Below are 20,522 nucleotides of genomic sequence, written 5' to 3'. Positions count from 1 at the left end.
TATATCAATGATGAAATATTAACACTACAACACATGCCAATACGGCCTTTTTAGTTTACTAAATTGCAATTTTAAATTTCCCGGGAGTTTCTTCTTGAAAACGTCGCGTAATAATGACGTAATAATGACTGTTAGGAAATATGAGCGCTGCACACACACACACAGCTAAAAGTCGTCTGCTTTAACCGCATAATTACACAGTATTTTGGAGATCTGTGTTACTGAATCTTTTGCAATTTGTTCAATTAATATTGGAGGAGTCAAAGTACAAAGATGTAGTTGGGAAGCTTTAGCCTTTAGCCACACAAACACACGGTGATTCCTTGTTTAAAATTCCCGGAGGTGAAACTTTACTATGGGTCACAGCGGTCAAGCGAACATGGATCCCGACCGAATGTCAACCAGCAGGTTTCGGTGAGAAAATTGTGGTAAAAAGTCGCTTCTTACCGGAGATCAGCTGAGCTTGCGCCGTGCATAAAGCTGCCGTCGACTTTCCTGAGACACTGGCGTCAAGACACCCGTGGACACACACCTCTGACTATCAGGTACTCTTAAACTCACAAAAACACTAGCAACACAATAGAAAGATAAGGGATTTCCCAGAATTATCCTAGTAAATGTGTCTAAAAACATCTGAATCCGTCCCAATGCAATCATGTTGTTTTTTTTTCTTTTTTCTAGTCCGTCGCTATCAATATCCTCAAACACAAATCTTTCATCCTCGTTCAAATTAATGGGGAAATTGTCGTTTTCTCGTTCCGAATAACTGTTTTTGTTGGAGGCTCCCATTAAAAACAATGTGAATATGTGAGGAGCCATTAAACATGTGACGTCATCGTCTGCGACTTCCGGTAAAGGCAGGGCTTTTCTGTTAGCACCAAAAGTTGCGAACTTTATCGTGGATGTTCTCTACTAAATCCTTTCAGCAAAAATATGGCAATATCGCGAAATGATCAAGTATGACACATAGAATGGACCTGCTATCCCCATTTAAATAAGATAATCTCATTTCAGTACGCCTTTAAGACAGCAAAGAGTTTCTACAAGTTTAGTTTAGGGAATGACCTTTCGTAATGGTGAAAGATGTTAATACTTGTTGTTTCAATGTTTGCATTTAAGCTAGCAGCAGTGAGGTTATGAATGACAGTTCTTTGGTCATTTTAAAGTTAAAACAGTAATACCAACCGTCAGAGTTTTACAGCAGTTATCATTACTGTTGTTTCTTCCCAGCCGCAGAAACCAATGCAAAAGACTCACCACTCTTGCAGACCGTCTCGCTCGCCAAACCCGCACATTAAAAACACAAACTTCTATACGGATGTAAGAGCCGCGTGGAACTGGGCAAAGACCCGCATGTGGCTTGGGAGCACAAAGAGTCAAATCACAAGGTGATTCACCCCCGTCTTTTCATGCCGCTGGGGCACAAACGTGCACAGTTGCTGACACCGATGTAAAGCGTTAATGCTCTTGAAGCATGCATGTGGCGATTTATCCACGCTGGAAAACTTACCGACTTAATTTTCAGTTATTGTCGGTTAATTGACTTATTGAATATCGGCCCCGGCCTACTGCTAATATCTCTTTCTAATTCCAAATAAAGGGCACTAATTGGGAATTGGTTCAGGTGGCTATTAAACTCCTTCCTTAAGTTAACTGCCTGTTGGAATGCATATACATTATTGCGTTCACATGAATAGAGCTTTCTGAGACGTGGGTGATATCATGACTTCTTCAATAAGTAAAGCAAATAAAGCTGACTTTGCTTCTGAGAGGGGAGTGTGAGTTATTTGCATAAAGAACAGCTCTCAAACGAACAAATTACAACTCCGAATCGGTTCTCATCGTTCACTTGAAGAGCCGTTCAAAGCACTTGACTCATTTAGTGTTGTAACGATACAAATATTTTGGTACTGGTAGTAAAATTATTTCGGTACTTTTCTAAATTAAGGGGACCACAAAAAAGTGCATTATTGGCTTTATTTTTACAAAAAAATCTTAGGGTACATTAAACATATGTTTCTTATTACAGTTGAGTCATTAAATAAAATAGTGAATATACCAGACAACTTGGTAGTAAGTAAACAAACAAAGGCTCCTAATTAGTCTGCTGACGTATTCAGTAACATATTGTATCATTTATCATTCTATTATTTTTGTCAACATTATTAAGGACAAGTGGTCGAAAATTAATTTTCTACTACTAAGATTAATTAATTAATCTACTTGTTCATTTATTGTTAATATCTGCTTACTTTCTCTTTTAACATGTTCTATCTACACTTCTGTTAAAATGTAATTATAATGTTTTTCTTCTGTTGTTTGATACTTTACATTAGTTTTGGATGATACCACAAATTTGGGTATCATTCTGATACCAAGTAGTTACAGGATCATACATTGGTCATATTCAAAGTCCTCATGTGTCCAGGGAAATATTTACTGAGTTTACAAACACAATATACATTTTCAAAAAACGAAAGAAGATTTTGTGATGCCAAAAAGTATCGACGTGATAGACTAGATATGTGCCTGTACTTGATATTATTACAGTGTATGTTAGGTGTAGATCCACCAATGGCGTTTGTTTACATTTTGATGCCGGTTAGCTACGGTGTGCAGTGCAGTGAAGCACGTTTAGCTATTCCTCGTCCTGCAGGGATGATACTTGTAAGAAACATACTTTATTTGTCGCCATGGAGGCGAGGATTAGTGATTTTGAAGTAGCTAAAACACTGCAGACGACGGATGGACTTTAGCTGCCAGCTAGCTAGCCATGTCTTAAAGCACCTCTTCCTGAGGCCATTTCAGTGTTATTAACTTCACTTTTAGTTAGTTTATAGGCCAAAATGCGCCCGTTCTCCCCTTTCTGTCTACACACATTGTCTGCTTGTAAGTGCGCCGTGATTTTGTGCCGCCGAACATGCTCCTCTGGTCGTAAACCAGCAATGTCACGATGTGACTTTGACGTGGGCGCGGTGAGGTGCGGTACTGGTAAGTTTCAGAGATGGTATCGTTTCGAAAATTATTCATTAGTATCGCGGTACTATACCAACACCGGTACCCTGGACTCATTCCTGAACGTCACATCTCACAAAGAAACAGTTATTTAAACAAGACACTCGCTTCATGGTTTCTGCCACTGCCACGGGCAATATGTTCTGACTTTGCTTTTGGATTTTAAAGTGTCATGACACCACGCGATTCGTAAATGTAGTTCAAGGGGCTTTTTGCATCATTTACACAGATGTCTAAAGTGCGCTGACTTTCCAATGTTATATCCCGCCCTCTTTTAGTCTCTAGGACGTAACTACATAACTACGTACATACATAACACATGCACGCGCTTTAGCTTTGAGTGTTGTTAGCTAATGATATCCATTTGGATAGTTAGCCTTAGCTATTAATGAATATATATTCTAACAACAACATGACTGCAAATTGTTTGTTGCTTCTATTGGACTACTTTTGTATGTATGCACGCGTGCCCTACGCGTACTGTACGTGTTGACGAGACACGGTGAGCAACCGCCGTAAACATCAATCATTTTATTCGGGCCAGAAACATTTTTTACAACACAAACTTAGTAATTGTGAATAATATATAGTTTTAAAACCAATATGTGCTGTTAAACCGCTAACGCTAACATAAGCCAGCCAATGTTGTTATGGTTATATTGTTTGCTTTGAAAAATAATATTCTAAGTTGCAAACGGCCCTTCTAAGCTATGTAGCGTCAATACTTGAAGCTCGTTACGGGCCATCATTGCACATTTGTCAGCCGATTCAAATGGTTCACTCTCAAAACGTTCAGCTTATTCATGACAGGCATGCTACCATTTTCTGTTTTCCAAAAATGCCCACATTTTCAGAAATTCCACATTTTCCAGGACATTTTTTTCACATTGGAAAGGAATGGACAATTCTTCAAATGTCCAAATTTTCTTAACCGATTTAAACCATAGCACGGTAACTTTAGTTGACTAGTTTTTTAGCTAAATCTACATGTATGCGCTTCAGGGTCAAATATTTTGATACTTCACACTATCAACTTTTAACATGTTGGTAGGTTAGCTTTTTTGGTCATTTTGTAGGTTTACACCAAAGTAGGATTTAACGGTTTTGAGGTAAAAAAAACCGCATTGCGATTTTTCTCTCAAAAATTGGAATTCGATTTGCGATTTTTTTTTTTTTTATACATACAAATGCGTAAAACTGCAAAAATAATGAGTTAAAGAAGACATGCTACTTTTAGACTGTCAACAAACATTCTTGTCTCAAGGTGCCACACATTAGAATAAGCAAACATGTATTTTATAAATATTTGGCTTTATGCAGACAGACTCAGAGGGAAAATTTGTGTTACAGCCCTCCCCATCGCTGGTTGGCGTAGAGAACAGCACAGTAAACCCAGCAAAATTCACTAAAAACCTTTGCTGTTTGACATGCTGGCATTAGCTCGTAGCTGGTCAGACATAACTTTATTTTTCCAAACATGTAACAAAATAAAATGAGTGAGAAGGACAGAGCTGAGAAGAAGTGGACAATACTGATTAAGTTAAAGAAATAAAGAATTGCAAAACATGATCAGTACAAGCAGTACAAGCATCGCGCTTTACACTTTCACTGTTCTGAAGGAGAACAAGTCACCCAAGGACATTGAAAAATTTGAACGGCAGACATTTATCCATGAAAATATGGTGAAGCTGCAGATCGTGTGTTGGACTGAGAAGCAACTCACATGGCGTGTTGTATATTATTATTATATTACTTCATAAAACTACTGTAGTTGTTTGTAGTACATTCTATTGTATAGTTGTTGATAAAATATTTGTTACCAGAAGTTTATTTTTCATATTAAAAAGCATGTTACAAGTTAAAATTGTGTTTTCGGGCCCCCACAATGGAATAATTGAATTTTGCTTAATTTCAATGGGGAATGTTCATTTTAGATACAAGTATTTTAGGTTCCAAGCTCCATCACACAACGAGTTTAAACTCATAAACTGAATTTTAATGAATGGGAATGTACGGAAATATATGGCAAGTTGAAGGAATTAACTGTACATTTTCAAACTTGCATCTTAGTAAGGTCATACAGCGAATACCCTTATGCTTATTCAACATTCATGTTTTATGATGTTAAATTACCTGATTGAGGTACTATTTCACAAATCAACCCAAGTGTAATAATCCAAAAAATGATGCTAATGAATTTAACAGGATACTCAAACAACAAATGTAAAATGTGTTGGTTTACCTAAGACAGACACTAAGCCACGGGCTGATCCTTCAATCACATTGGTGGGGAGTTGTATCTCTGTTTCCTCCTTCAGAGTTTCTCCTGTTGTATAGACAGACACAAAATCAGTTCAGAGGTAAACTTCAGAGTTACTAAATCAAAAAAGGTTATGTTCACTAAACAGACCAAATCAAGGGTATTTAAAAAAACTCAATTACTCAAACATTTTCAGCTCAAGACCCAAAGTGAATACAGTGAAATCAGTTATTTGGAAAAGTTATACTTCTCGTTTCCTTATTTGTATTTGACTATATTAAATGGATTAATATTAATATTTGGCGCTGCCGGACCGGAGCAGGAGGGGATAGAAAGAGAAAAAAAGGAAGACAGAGGGGGAAATTGTGGGCATAAGACTAAGAGACAACAACAACCACATAAACAGAACAGCATCAGCAAATACGACATGTACAAATATACATATATGATACAAAAAGTGATAGCAAAGAAGAAGTTAGTGAAGTAAATATTACTAACACAGAAATGACAATGAACATTATTGCACTACAAATGAAGCAATACAAATACCATTAGAAATTGCACGATTAATAATAAATAATGACTATAGTTACCTCTATTATCAAAAATACAATTGCTTCAAATGCAACAATAAATACTTGTAATGATAACATGAATGAAAAAAAAAAGCAGATAAATGGAGAGGAAGAAAGAGAAGTTAACTGTATAAAACTTGTAGATTGTCATAGTAACAATAGCTTAAGCTTTGTCAGTGTGCTGTGTTTTACCCAGTTTCCCTTAACGGAACAACGTTAATATGTTTGATGTACGGTATGTGTATATGTATGTTTGTACAATGAATGCGTTTGTGGATGTAAGTACCGTGAGTATGAATGTGGACCTTTAAGTGTGCCTCCAAAAAAAAATCTAGCTTTGTGTCAGCGGCAAAATTGGACTGCAAAGCTCTGATTGATCTTTTTTTTAATACACCATTTTCTGGTTTTCCTTATTGTAAGTCCTCTGCCTCGGCTCGTTCAGGGGTCTCAAGGCCCACCTGTGGCGTGAGTCCTAAAATGTCGAAGTAACATGGAAAGTAAAAGTGACTGCTGTTTCAAAACAATTAGTTGAAGCTCCAACAAAAATGTGGATGTCACTTCAGTCACAATTGTTTACGACATGTAAAACTCAAGACACATGAAATAATGTGCGTCAATAAAGCACTTAATCTTTGTTACTAAATGTGTTAATTATTTAAATTTTAACATAAAAACTACATGCACTACATATGATTGCCTGTCTTTTAAACTTTATTTGTTTTTTAAATAAATACTTAAATATCTGCTTGTCATCCTAATTTAGGATTTCAAAGCACATTTTACAATCAAATGCATAGGCAATTGTGTAACAATTAGGGGTGTACCGATTGTTACCACGTACCACACATTATAAATGTATGTACTATGATTCCTGCTGATATCGTAGCAGATTGATATTGGAATCAGCCAACACTCAAGCTCTAAAATTGGTATCATACTAGAAGTGAAATATATGTATCGGGACACCCCAAGTAATATCATTAAGCGATTATACATTAAATCCATCCATCCATTCATCGTTTTTCCTCTGCTTATCGGAGGTCGGGTCGCGGGGGCATTAACCTAAGCAGAGAAGCCACTGCGTTCAGCTCCTAACGGGGGATCCAAAAGCTGTGCTAGGCCAGCTGGGAGACAGTCTTTCCGGTCCTGACCAGATGCCCAAACCACCTCATCTTGCTTCTCTCGATGTGGAGGAGCAGTGGCTTTACTCTGAGCTCCTCCCAAATAACAGAGCTTTACACCCTCTCTCTAAGAGTGAGCCCCACCACCCGATAGAGGAAACTAATTTCGGGCTCTTGTACACATGATCTTGTCCTTTCCGTCAGAACCCAAAGCTAATGGCCATTGGTGAGGATAGAAATGTAGATCGACAGCTAAATTAAGAGCTTTGGGTTGTAACAGAAAGGACAATCCAAAGCACGACTGACCGCTGCATGGTCAGCATCACTGCAGACGCCGCACTGATCTGCCTCTCAATCTCACTATCCAGTCTTCCCTCACTTGTGAACAAGACTCTTAGGTAGTTAAACTCCTTCACTTAGGGTAAGATTTTCTCCACAACCCAGAGATGGCACTCCACCCTTTTCTGAGCGAGAACCATGGACTCGGAGGCACTGATTTTCATCCCAGTCGCTTCACACTCGGCTGCAAACCGATCAATTGAGAGTTTAAGATCTTGGATTATACATTAAAATTCATATATTATTTATCCACGGAGGGCAGCCATAATTGCAGTGTAACCTGCCATTTAAAACAAGTTTGACACCCCTGGTTTACAACTATGACACACAGGAAGCTGAAAGCTAGTCAACAATGGCTGTGGTTGTTCAGTCAGGAAAACACTGCCTTCTCGCTTTTTAGAAGAAAATAGCAATTCAAACATCAGCTTTTGTGGAAAAGTGGACAAATCAATACACTTCAGATGGGACGCAGGCTACATGACCCGGGAGCATATTTCAATCTTAAGAGACTTACCTTTAGGGCACATCAACCAGTTGTAGGTCTTTGTCATCTCAGATCCCTCAGCCTCAGAAGGAATAACACAGCAGCCAACTTAAGTTACCAATATTTTATGATCTTATACTTTTTGGGAAAAACCTTTTTATAGAAAAAAGATACTGACCTTCACAATGAGCGTTCGTGTGACGGCATCGACACGTCCTCTTTCGGGCACGCTCACAATCTCATTGTCACAAGAAGCATGGGATGGTACAGCCTCAGCGGTCACAGTCACATTGACAACCCCTGATGAGGACAAAACACTTTGTATGAAAACTGGCACATCCGTCTCTCAAATTATTTAAATGTTTAAGATAGCTGACCTCTTCTGCTTTGTTTAGTCAGGGATACTCACCTAAGTTAGATGGGGCCATAGTCCACCTGACAGTCTTGCGCTCGTTGCCGCACAGGCATGAACTATACGGATCACCAGGAAGGGTGGTGAGGGTATAATCTGAGGAAGGAGCCGGAGTCACGCTGACCTAAAGACAAAGATAAATCACAAATCACACCCCTGATATTAAAACCTTTATTGTCGAAATAATACAGTGGAAACTCCAAAGTCACAAACAACGCTGGTTGACTTCCCTATTGGTGTAATTTCAAAACCGTTTTTTCATGGAAAATAACTTAACAGTGTTTCCCGAACCCTTATATCAGTGGGGCTGTACATCTAGGTCAGGGGTTGGCAAGCTAAAATGTTGAAAGAGCCATATTGGACCAAAAATACAAAAACAAATCTGTCTGGAGCCGCAAAAATTTAAAAGCCATATTACATACAGATAAGTGTGTCATGAGATATAAATTGAATTATGAGGACTTAAAGGAAACTAAATTAGCTCAAATATAGCTACAAATGAGGCATAGTAATGCAATATGTGCATATAGCTAGCCTAAATAGCATGTTAGCATCGATTAGCTTACAGTCATGCCGTGACCAAATATGTCTGATTAGCACACTCCACATAAGTCAATAACATCAACAAAACTCACCTTTGTGCATTCATGCACAATGTTATAAGTTTGGTGGACAAAATGAGACGGAAAAAGAAGTGGCATAAATCACGTCTTAGAAAGTCGGAGAAAGTTATACATGTAAATAAACTAGGGTGAGTTCAAGGATCGCCAAAATTAGTAGGACAAAACGGCGCTCGCCAAATACTCGAATCAGTGAAGCATGTTTAATACAAACAGTGTGCTTTTTAGCAATTAGGGAGGTTTGTGTCATGTTTATCCTCCTACAGAAACCAAATTAAAACAGTAAATATGTTTTTTCCCCCTCATCATTTCCATTTTTCATATATTTTTGAAAAAGCTCTAGAGAGCCACTAGGGCGGCGTTAAAGAGCCGCATGTGGCTCCAGAGCTGCGGGTTGCCAACCCTTGATCTAGGTGAAACACTAAAATTAATCAATTAAGCTTTTTTCAAGCTCAAACTAGGGTAATCGCAAAAAAACTTTACCAACTGTACAGCCAATGTCTTAAGTAACATTTTAACATTCATATTCGTCATATATGTGTAAAAAAAGATCAAAGTGGTGTTAAACTCAAAAAGTCAATTGTTCAACCGCTAAAGATGGCCGACAATCCGAAAAGTGTAATAGTGAGATAACAGCAAAGACAGGACGTCAGGGGTCCATAAGCTATACATTCCCTCTGCTGCTGTGCAGTCAGATTTAGTTTTTTTTTCCACATTTGTTATTATACTGTTTTGTCTCCATTAACATTGTTTAAGCAGTTTTTAATTTGATTAAAACAATCTTGATGGAGATTGATTACCGTAAATTCCAGACTATAAACTGCTACTTTTTTCTCCACGCTTTGAATCCTGTGGCTTAAAAAAACGGTGCCGCAAATTTATGGATTTTTATTCGCTGACAGCCATAATGCAAATAGTTTAAAATAAAACAAACAGGCAAAGACACTAGATCCGGGCTATTCAACTGCATGAACAAGAAGGGTGCAGTTCTCCAGGGCCCCACATCAAAATTTGGAAGTTTCTTCAGAAAGTGCTTCTGCAGGTTATATTCCATTGAAACTATGTTTATTTATTTACAAAGTGAACACATCAGCTTTCACACTGCACTGTCAAACTCATTATTCTGCCCTCATTACTCGTTTCCAGCATGTGCAGCTAAACAGATAGTTAACAGCATGAAGAAACAGAAGTTTTGTTAATGATTGATGTTCCTTCTTTAAAATAATTTTTCTTCCTAAATTTTTTTTCTTCATACGTCTTCTTTTATTGGAGTTTCTAAAACTGAAAATATAAACATTACAAAAGTATATTAACCATTGTGAATTTACATAATGACCATTGCATATTTTACATAAATAAAATAGAAGGTTTGATTGGCGTTTTAATGTCAGGAATCTGAATCCACCCTGCATTTGTTTTGGTATTGTCATATTGTGTCTTCCTTTTGGGTGGAAGTTGAAAAAATGTGTTCAAGGATTGGTTTGTTTATGAAGCTTGATGTAGTTTCTGTTATTTTAGGAGAGTTCATCGACAGTCATGACTTAGTCAATTTAATTATAGTACTCGGTAAAAGGTTTATTTTTAAGGCCAAACAAGATATTCACTTAGTATTACTTTCTTTAAAACATGTATTCAGTATTTTTTAACTTTAGAAAGATACATGATTGACAACGATAATAATGCCAAAATAATGAAAAAAGATGGGAAATCGCTAAAGGCTTATTGTGAAAATGTAATTATGTTTATAGATATGCAACAACAGCAACATATATGTTATCTGTTGTTGTGTTCCCTATTTTTGAGTGTACAAAATGAAGGTGTATGTTGCTGAGTCTGACTTGGACATAATATGGACTATACACAAATGCTTTTTATGAAAATTTAATTTTGTTTATAAATTATATGCAATCTGTTGTTTCCCTAATTTTTTGTTGTACATGGATGAGGGTGTGTGTTGCTGAGCCCGACTTTGACATTATCTGGATTGCATCTCGTTTTTAAAACCTTTTAGACAAGTCTAATTTCATCAACAACCTGGTCTAATGAAGATAAGATCCTTTTTTATTTTATAAATCAAATAAAATAACAAAAAATTTCTTGGATAAAAAAGAAAGTAAAATAATATAAAAACAATTACATAAAAAAAGTAATTAATGATAATGTTAGTGGACCGGCGGCACACACAATCATGTGTGCTTCAGGGACTGTGTCCCTAGCAGACTGTGTTGTCTATGTTGTGGGAACCCGAATTTTGGTAGCAGAAAAACCTGCACAAGAAGTGTTATTGTTTGTGCTGGGGGTCATCTTTTAGATGAGTTTGTTCACTGCAGGTGCTACACTGCTGAAAGTACCGTTCCATCATCTAGTTGTCTATTGTTTTCCTACTCATATGGATTCTTCATTCATCACGCCAAGCAATGTTAGTCTGTTTTACAATGCGACAAACTATTTTTTTATTTACTATCCCGTCCCATGTGTGATGTCTATAGGAGAGTTTTCGTGTATATTTGTACGTGCTATTGTAATGTAATGACACTCACGTTGTTAGCATTAGCTAATATGATAACACGTTTACGAGTGTTTGAGTTAGTATTAACTTACAATAGCAGTATTTTTGTATTTTAGTTTTGTAAATTCACCAAAACATCACCGTCGACTTGCTGAACCAGTTTAGCTGATTGGAGAGCTAGCTTCCACAGCTAGTGAGTTCATGAGATGACTTTTCTGCTTTGTTTGATCAGCAATTTTACTGTTGTGTTACAGACACCATTTGGAAACAATTAAGGTAACAAAATATTTCTGTCTAAATAACATTTCACAAAGTAAATATCCGTGGCTTGTAGTCCGATGTGGTAATATATGGAGGAAAAAAAATTCTCCCTAAAATTTAGTGGGTGCGGCTTTTACTGTATGCTCTCTGTGTGCGCTCTATAGTCCAGAAAATACGGTATAAATTGTTGTGGTCGATAGAAAATCAATAAAATGATCCAAATACAAAAAGTTACAATACTTTTGGTAACATCAGTTTTAGATTGATACTAGCCTGATAATTTTTCAGTTCTCTTCCATTGTTAAACATGTTGTTACATTGTAGATATGGTATTACCACTGTAATAATGTTACAAACTCCAGGAATAGGGTATTAAACACAGAACGGCTTTCGATTAATTGAATGAAAGCTAACAGTTAAAAATGTATACATTTAATAAGGGATAGTGAACTATTTTATTGATATAGTTACATTGACTTATATTGCTTTTTTGGTTTAAGGATCAATTGTTCACAAATAAGTTTGTTGATGACTTTGCCTAAAAAGCTTTTGTTTTGCCAAATCCTAGTAGTTCCCCCTTTTGTAGTGGTATCATAAAACAAAAGCAAATCCAAAGAGGTGGAAATACTCCGCAAGTACATCTACTGTCTTAGGTCTTTGGGGGACTTACTGTATAATAATATATACAAGGATGATGATATATGGCATTTTGGAACAAAGCTGATCGTGTGAGTCTAAGCCAGAAGATCTCATTTTTGAGTAAACACTATAAGTTGGTCATTACCATGATGCATGTAGACAGGAAGTTGAAGGTTGTTGCTTTCAGCTCAAAATGTTCCCCACGTTTGATAGAGTATGGAAGAGTAAGCTCAAGGAAGAAAGGCTGGAAGACTGTTAACTTTTGACGAGGAGCCAATCCGAAACCTTGAGGGGACATGCAGAAAGCCTCAGTCTCCCATGTGGTGATGGTGTCTGGGGCAGTTATGGCTACATTCTGCAAGCCAGAGTTTCTGAAACAACAAAGGAAAAAGTGATCAGTTACGCATTGAGGAGTAAAGGTGTGTTTAAACTTGGAGAAATTAAAACACATATATACTTTCTGGTCACTTTTTGTGTAATTTGGTTGGTGTTTACACTTGTTTTTATGTCATAGAACCAAATAATGCTCACAGCTAAGCCAGGGTTTCTGCAGATATCAGCATTTTTAATGTAGTCCTCTTTAATGCCTTTTAATGCAATGTAAATGGGAATGGATGTTTGCTTATTTCATTACAGCACGTCCCCCTTAAAGTTAAAACACCATCGACATAAATGAGCACGCAGTGGAGACCTGGGTTCATTTACTATCAAGTTTGAATCTTTAGTTGTTGAAATTAAATTAAATTGACTGGTTAATTGTTTTGGTAGGAGCCAGGCTAGCATGTCACGACTGGCTGTGTAAACGTGATCACATCTGCGTAGAGCAGATGCGCAGAGGTTTGCTCTGGCATCTGACATATGCAATCACATATTACAATTCCTTTTTTATTATTTTCTCAAAACCATTGTTAATTTACTGTTAATATCCGGTTACTTTCTGTTGTAACATTGTTTTATTTATTCTTCTGTAAAAAGCACTTCTGTTTGGATACTTTACATTAGTTTTGGTGGCGATACTACAAATGTGGGTATTGATCCCACAAGTAGTTACATGGGTAACCAATGGCCATACCAATGCTGACACGGATACTTAAAATTTTAAGATCACTGAATGGTCAAATTTTTAATCACAATTATAAAATCAGACAAAAACACAAGTTGGCAGTGTAACAATATCAATTACATTTTTAAATTATGACCTACAATCGGCTCTCATTCCAAAGCCCTTGGTTTTTGCCCTTAAAGTATTCCTGTGCCCAGGGACTTATTTCCAGAGATTGTAAACAATAATCCAATCCAATCTAATCCACTTTATTTATATAGCACATTTAAACAACAAAATGTTTCCAAAGTGCTGAACAACAATAGTAAAAACAACATTCAAATACTATCCTGAGCTCCACCAATGACTGAATAAAAACAAAACACAAAGACTGTAAAAAAATAGCTATCTAACTGCTGTGATATTGACCTGATACTAAATTTCATGTTGATACTGTTGATATTTGTGTACATTAGCCCACCTTGTTTATATCTAAGAGCTCTACCTTTGCGGTTAGCTTATCTTGCTACGGTGTCTAGTGTAGCATATTTAGCTATTCCTCGTCCTCCAATAAAGTTAAAGTTAAAGTACCCAGGATTGTCACACACACACTTGGTGTGGCGAAATTATTCTCTGCATTTGACTCATCACCCTTGAGCACCACCTGGGAGGTGAGGTGAGCAGTGAGCAGCAGCAGAGGCCGCGCCCGCAAATAATTTTTGGTGATTTAAGCCCCAATTCCAACCTTTGATGCTGAGGTCATGGGTCCCATTTTTAATAGTCTTTGGTGTGACCCGGTCAGGGTTTGAACTCACAACCTACCAATCTCAGGGCGGACACTCTAACCACAAGGCCACTGAGCAGGAATGATAGTTATAAAAACAATAGTTTATATGCAGTCATTTCTGCAAAGATTACTGCTGGGGACGGCGTGGCGAAGTTGGGAGAGTGGCTGTGCCAGTAATCTGAGGGTTACTGGTTCAATCCCCACCTTCTACCATCCTAGTCACGTCCGTTGTGTCCTTGGGCAAGACACTTCACCCTTGCACCTGATGGGTTCTGGTTAGCGCCTTGCATGGCAGCTCCCGCCATCAGTGTGTGAATGTGTGTGTGGGTGGGTGGATGTGGAAATACTGTCAAACCGCTTTGGGCTCCTTAAAAAAAAGGGGTAGAAAAGCGCAATACAAGTACAACCATTTACTATTTTACCATTTACTGACTTAGAAGTGGCTTTCTATTGTGGAGAGACAGTCGCCAGCGACGACGCTACATTGCGTTGAAGATGCGGTTTTACTTTTGTTTCTGTCAAATTTTGGAGACACAGCTACGATGTGTTTCCAACTTGCATTACAACGATGTATAACAATTGTATTAAAAACTCTATTGTCTCTCATCTCTAGCTTGAAACACTACAAGAATCAAGTGTTTAGTAAACTTCAAGAAGTGTAGAGGGAGCCATGTTACAGCAAAAAATAAGCAACTATTACCAGAAAATTGAAAAGTAAATTAATTATAGCCTCAGGAGAGGATAATACAATTGTGTTACACGATAGAGTAATTAGCATGTGCTTACTGTATGTAACAGTAAGTGTTTGGAAATTCACCGTAGCTTTCAGTATATCTGTACCATAGTAGACTCACCCAACTTCCACAAGGCTCCACAACATAGTCTCTGGAAAGAATGTGCGTATTGTCTGAATTGGAGGGGGACGAGATGAGAATCCTCCTGCTGCCCCCGTAGAACTTTGTATTTCCATGGCTATAGCCACATCTGTGTTATATCTCATAGCAATACCTGAAAATATTTAATCCAATCATTAAAAAACAACTGTCAATGCTGGAAAGTATATATCATCAATCACTCAATAGAAAAGTGAGGCTTTACCATAGGGGTTGCGATGGTAGTCTCTTCCCCGGTAGTTCAGGCAAGAGGGCACTCGAATAAACAAGTTTGTAGCCATCTTCAACCCATTATTCTGAAGCAACAAAACCCAGCAAATAGTTAAATATTCAGCAGTAGGTTGAACATTATTGTGCAGAGCTGTAAAAAAATACCTGAAAAACAGTGTGAGGATCCTCAATGTCATGCCCAGGGTACGGCAAAATTGATCTTTTCGGTCTGACTCTTAAGCATTCCATTGGATCTTCAACTTTGTATGGAATATATGATGATTTTGTTACAGGCAACAAACTGAATATCTGAGAAAAAGGATACAGTATAAGTTTCAAAAAAACTGGATGTGCCAAGGCCTGGTTATTATTTTGACCAATACAAGAGGACATGTTGCATTTAAGGAAGGTTCTTGGAGATAAAAGGGATGAAGGTGTTACGGGGGCTATATCGAACATTATAAGATAACTGTACAGGCATTCCAGGGTTTTGCGGCCTTTTTTGAGATTGCAGCCTAAAATGTCTGATTTCACAGCATAATTTTTTAAAATTGTGTTTTTCCATTATACTGGCACTGTATAATCCCCCCCCCCCCCCCCCCCCACATTTTTACATGCTTAATTGTGTTTCATTTTATCCGTTAAACCAAATCCAATTATATTTAGAAGCCCTAAAAAAATTTGAAAATATTGTCTCATACCAAAGACTATAAAAATGGGGCCCATCCTGCTTGGCACTCAGCATCAAAGGTTGGAATTGGGGGTTAAATCACCAAAAACTATTCCCGGGCTTGGCCACCAGTGCTGCTCACTGCTCCCCTCACCTCCAATGGGGTGATCAAGGGTGATGGATCAAATGCAGAGAATAATTTTGCCACACCTAGTGTGTGTGTGACAATCAATGGTACTTTAAACATCCACAAAATGGCAAAATTTCAGATGGCCGTTTCGAATATTCCGCTATAAATGCCTTTGGAAAATTCTGTATGTTCGCCATCTGATGACGTCACGGTGGAAAGTGATCTGTACTTTGCCTAATGTCAGCAGATCAGTGATACTGGAAATAAGCAAACATTGGGAAGATATGTGCTGTTTTATCATTCACAAGCTCTATGTAAGAGAAGGACTTTCTTGTGCATTCTGAATCGTAATAAACGTTAACATAAGGCATCCACCAATGGAGTCAACGGGGAGATCCTCCATTCCGCCCACAAAGCCCTCTGAATAAGCATTCTAAACTGGCAACAATGTTCCATTTACATCTCGTGACCTGAATATTAACCAAGTATTAGCAACATTATAAGCGTAATGCCAACAAAAATTGTTTTTTAGCAGTGTATTGATCACAGAGAGGTAACTCGCTTGTGCTGCTGTATTGCCGTTATTAGCCGGTCGACCTGCTGCTGCTGCAGCGGTCAAAGTTAATTGTAGATTATGAATTATGCCTTTCACCTGGATACTAGGATGTAGCCCTAAACCCAGAAGTGGTCAACTTTGACATTCAACTTATACCCGGAGATGGCGAGAAAGACAGAAAAAAAACTTGCTTCACAAGGATTACCATATTTCCTTGAATCGCCGCCGGGCATGTAATACGCGCCTCCCTTGAATTACTGCCGGGTAAATCTCGCTCCCCAAATGAATAAGCGCATGCTTACTTTTACCACTGGGTCAAATTTGTGACGTCACAAGTGACGCTTCCCCTGCCGTCATTTTCAAAATGGCGGATGAGTTTTTTTTTTTGCTTTTACTGTGTGTAAACCAGGGGTCTTGTTCCACAGCCATACAGATCACACTAATGCAGGGGTGCCCACACTTTTTCTGCAGGCGAGCTACTTTTCAATTGACCAACTCGAGGGAATCTACCTCATTTATATATATCATTTATATTTATTTATTTATGAAAGAGACATTTTTGTAAACAAGTTAAATGTGTTTAATGATAATACAAGCATGTGTAACACATATAGATGTCTTTCTTTCATGAAGACAAGAATATAATTTGATGTATTACCTGATTCTGATGACTTGTATTGATTGGAATCAGACAGTAATGATGATAACGCCCACATTTTCAAATGGAGGAGAAAAAAAGTTGCCGTTTCTGTACAATACCACATGAAAGTGGTTGGTTTTTGGCATCTAATTCATCCAGCTTCCATACACTTTACAAGAAAAAACATTGTCGGCAAATTCCGTAGCTTGCTTGATTGACATTCACGGCACCCGAGGGTCTTGTGAGATGACGCTGGCTGCTGCCAGTTCATTATTATGAAAAAATGACAGAGAGGAAGGCGAGAAACACTTTTTATTTCAACAGACTTTCGCGCCGTCCCTTCCGTCAAAACTCTAAAGGCCGACTGCACATTTCCTATCTTCACAATAAAAGCCCTGCTTCATGCTGCCTGCGCTAACAAAATAAGAGTCTCAGAAAGCTGGCGTGCACAAGTGATGTGCACGCCAGCTTTCTGAGGGATCGCTTGTGCACGCCAGTTTTCCGAGACTCTGTATTTAGTTAGCGCAGACAGCATGAAGCAGGGCTTTTATTGTGAAGATAGGAAATGTGCAGTCGGCCTTTAGAGTTTTGACGGAAGGTACGGCGCGAGAGTCTGTTGAAATAAAAAGTGTTTCTCGCCTTCCTCTCGGTCATATTTTAATAATAATGATCTTGCAGCAGCCAGCGTCATCTCACAAGACCCTCCGGTACCGTGAATGTCATTTAAGTGACGTCTTGGTGAAGATTGATGATCACTAATTTTCAGATCTATTTTTTTAAAAGCCTGGCTCGAGATCGACTGACACACCCCCCGCGGTCGACTGGTAGCTCGCGATCGACGTAATGGGCACCCCTGCACTAATGGTTGTGATATAAAACCATTTTAACACTCTTACTAATATGCGCCACACTCTGTGAACCCTAACCAAATAAGAATAACAAACACATTTCTGGAGAACATTGGCTCTGTAACACATTATAAACGCAACATAAGAATTACCCGGAATGCAGTGCATCCATGACTCTTGGCTATATTATACACCCCGCTAGCACCAAGCCCCCCTTCTGCGTGCGTGGGTTTGGGGCGCGTGTATAATATAGCCAAGAGCCATGGATGCATTGGAATTCTGGGTAATTCTTATGTTGCATTTAGAATGTGTTACAGAACCAATGTTCTCCAGAAATGTATTTGTTATTCTTGTTCGGTTAGGGTTCACAGAGTGTGGCGCATATTAGTAAGAGTGTCAAAGTTGTTTATATCACAACCATTAGTGTAAACGGTATGGCTGTTGACCAAGTATGCATTGCAATCTCGTATGATAAGCAGCGAAATGCATGCGTCCTACCGGCACGCAGATAGCATGCTGTCGAGCAGTGGTGCCAAACCACCGGGCCGCGGCCGCAGATTTTTTTTTTAGAGCAGTGGTCCCCAACAACCGGGCCGCAGAAGAATTTTTTTGTATTATTTTTTTTTAATCACACTCAATTTTTTACTGCATGCCATTGGTACACGCAGGGGTGAGAAGGGGTTTTAAAATTATTAGCGCCTGCTTACTTTTACCGCATGCCTTGAACAAGCGCAGGAGTGAGAAGAGGTTCTAAATGAATTAGCGCCCCGGCGGCTATTAAAGGAAATACGGTATGTATATTATATGATTATAATTCTTCATCCAAAAGGGTAGATATGAAAATCCCATCAGCCAGATTCCCAGTGAGAGCAGACAATGTACAGGAGGTGTTTTATTATGTTTGTAGTTTGTTAATGTTGTTCAGGAATTAGCAATGTTGACATGTTCATAATGTTCGCAAAACATGTTCACCAGCAGTGTATGCTGGTGTGTGTGTGTGTGTGTGTGTGTGTGTGTGTGTACTGCTTGAAAAGGAAAAGAAGAGACGGAACTTCCGGTTTTGTTGTAGCGGTAACCCTTTTCATTCTGTGTTGTCCATTCAAGTAAGCGGGATTGAGTCCGGCAGAGTTTTAAAATACTCCAATTAGTGTTAATTTTTAATCCATCAGAAGATGAAATTAATAATATCAAAATCATATTACAGAATGTTAATGATGTAATTTACTAATTTTCCTCAACTGACATGTGGTTTATTCTTTACATATGTAGCATCATCTACAACGAAACCTGTAAATGTGAACTAATTTCATTAATCACACATTAAGTTAAAAGAGGATAATTATTATTTCAGCATATTTATGTGTGCCCAGAAAATGTTTGCCCAGCCTTAAGTACTTTGATGCGAAGACAGTCATGACAGGTTTGGACTTAGATTATTAATGTTTCCGTGTTTTGTATTGTTGTTGTCCTATTTCCGTTCCCACTTCCTGTTTGTCTCATTTACCATCACTTCTCCAGTTGAGGCGTTTGCTCCCTCACTTGTCTCTGATTGGTAATTAGAACACATCTGTTCCTGATCAGCACGCTCGTTGCCAGCTAGCTATTAGCAACATTATAATGAATTATTGTAATATCTTAGTATTGCACAATAAGAAGCTCATTCTCTCCCTCAGTTTGGGGGTCCTTGGCCTAGAAAACCTTTAAGACCCCTAGGTAAGACAGTTGCGTTGCGCTGGAGTGCTGCTGGGACGGATTCAACTGGCCAAAATGTGCTGAAAAATTGTGCGGCTTGGACGTTTAAATGCTGCACATAATTCACATTGATTGGTTGAATTTGCGGGAACTGGGGCAATTGAGACAACGCAATAATCCTAGAGGGATTGACTGTAATTCTTTGTCTGTACATATATTTTCCAATTCTATGTGACCTTGATATCATACAGTATGGCAGTCTTCCTCCACCAAGAGGAGCCCGGTCATTTCCAAGAACACTAGATTAGTTCAGGTTTGGGGTCATATCATCTCTAATATGGTTGGATGCCTTTCCAAATCGTAGAACATTTAAAACCTTTAGTATATCAGTATGTGGAATTAAATTATGGAACAGATTAACCAAATAAATCAAAGAAAGCACCAGTATGATTCAGTTTAAGAGACTGTTGAAACCACAAATGTTCCCAAAGTACACAGGACAAGATTTATGATGAACATTTAGTACCTTTTTTCCTTATTTTATTGAGACAAAGATTATTTATGTATTTAATAATTGTTTTCTTACTACGGGATATTATTTATTTGTTTACTGTTCTGTTACAGAGAACAAGGAAATTGGATAAAATTGTTATGTATGCAAAGGGGTAGGATTAAAAAAGCTCTGCTTCTTCCTACTCCTTTTTGGAGATGCGGTAATGGAACTACTGGAATTGTGTGATGCATTGCATTGTATCGTTTGCACGTTCGAAACAAACTTTACTGAACAGATGCCAATTCTTCTCATTTAGCAGGGGATAG

The 20,522-nt window shown here is 38.1% G+C and overlaps 1 protein-coding gene across 1 annotated transcript in view; it reads right to left on the bottom strand.

Moving 5' to 3' along the window:
* Positions 1 to 20,522, bottom strand: part of LOC133564461 (alpha-2-macroglobulin-like) — a 91,336-nt gene that overhangs the window by 20,579 nt on the left and 50,235 nt on the right. The window contains exons 17-24 of the mRNA XM_061918793.1: positions 15,333 to 15,476; positions 15,163 to 15,253; positions 14,919 to 15,072; positions 12,381 to 12,606; positions 8,204 to 8,330; positions 7,973 to 8,094; positions 7,825 to 7,876; positions 5,258 to 5,341 (exon numbers count right to left, since the gene is read on the bottom strand). Coding sequence (XP_061774777.1) covers positions 5,258 to 5,341; positions 7,825 to 7,876; positions 7,973 to 8,094; positions 8,204 to 8,330; positions 12,381 to 12,606; positions 14,919 to 15,072; positions 15,163 to 15,253; positions 15,333 to 15,476 — 1,000 coding nt within the window. The remainder of the gene's footprint in view (positions 1 to 5,257; positions 5,342 to 7,824; positions 7,877 to 7,972; positions 8,095 to 8,203; positions 8,331 to 12,380; positions 12,607 to 14,918; positions 15,073 to 15,162; positions 15,254 to 15,332; positions 15,477 to 20,522) is intronic.

Source organism: Nerophis ophidion, linkage group LG13 (assembly GCF_033978795.1).
Source record: "Nerophis ophidion isolate RoL-2023_Sa linkage group LG13, RoL_Noph_v1.0, whole genome shotgun sequence".
Lineage (NCBI taxonomy): Eukaryota > Metazoa > Chordata > Actinopteri > Syngnathiformes > Syngnathidae > Nerophis > Nerophis ophidion.
This window is presented reverse-complemented; position numbering and strand designations above follow the sequence as displayed.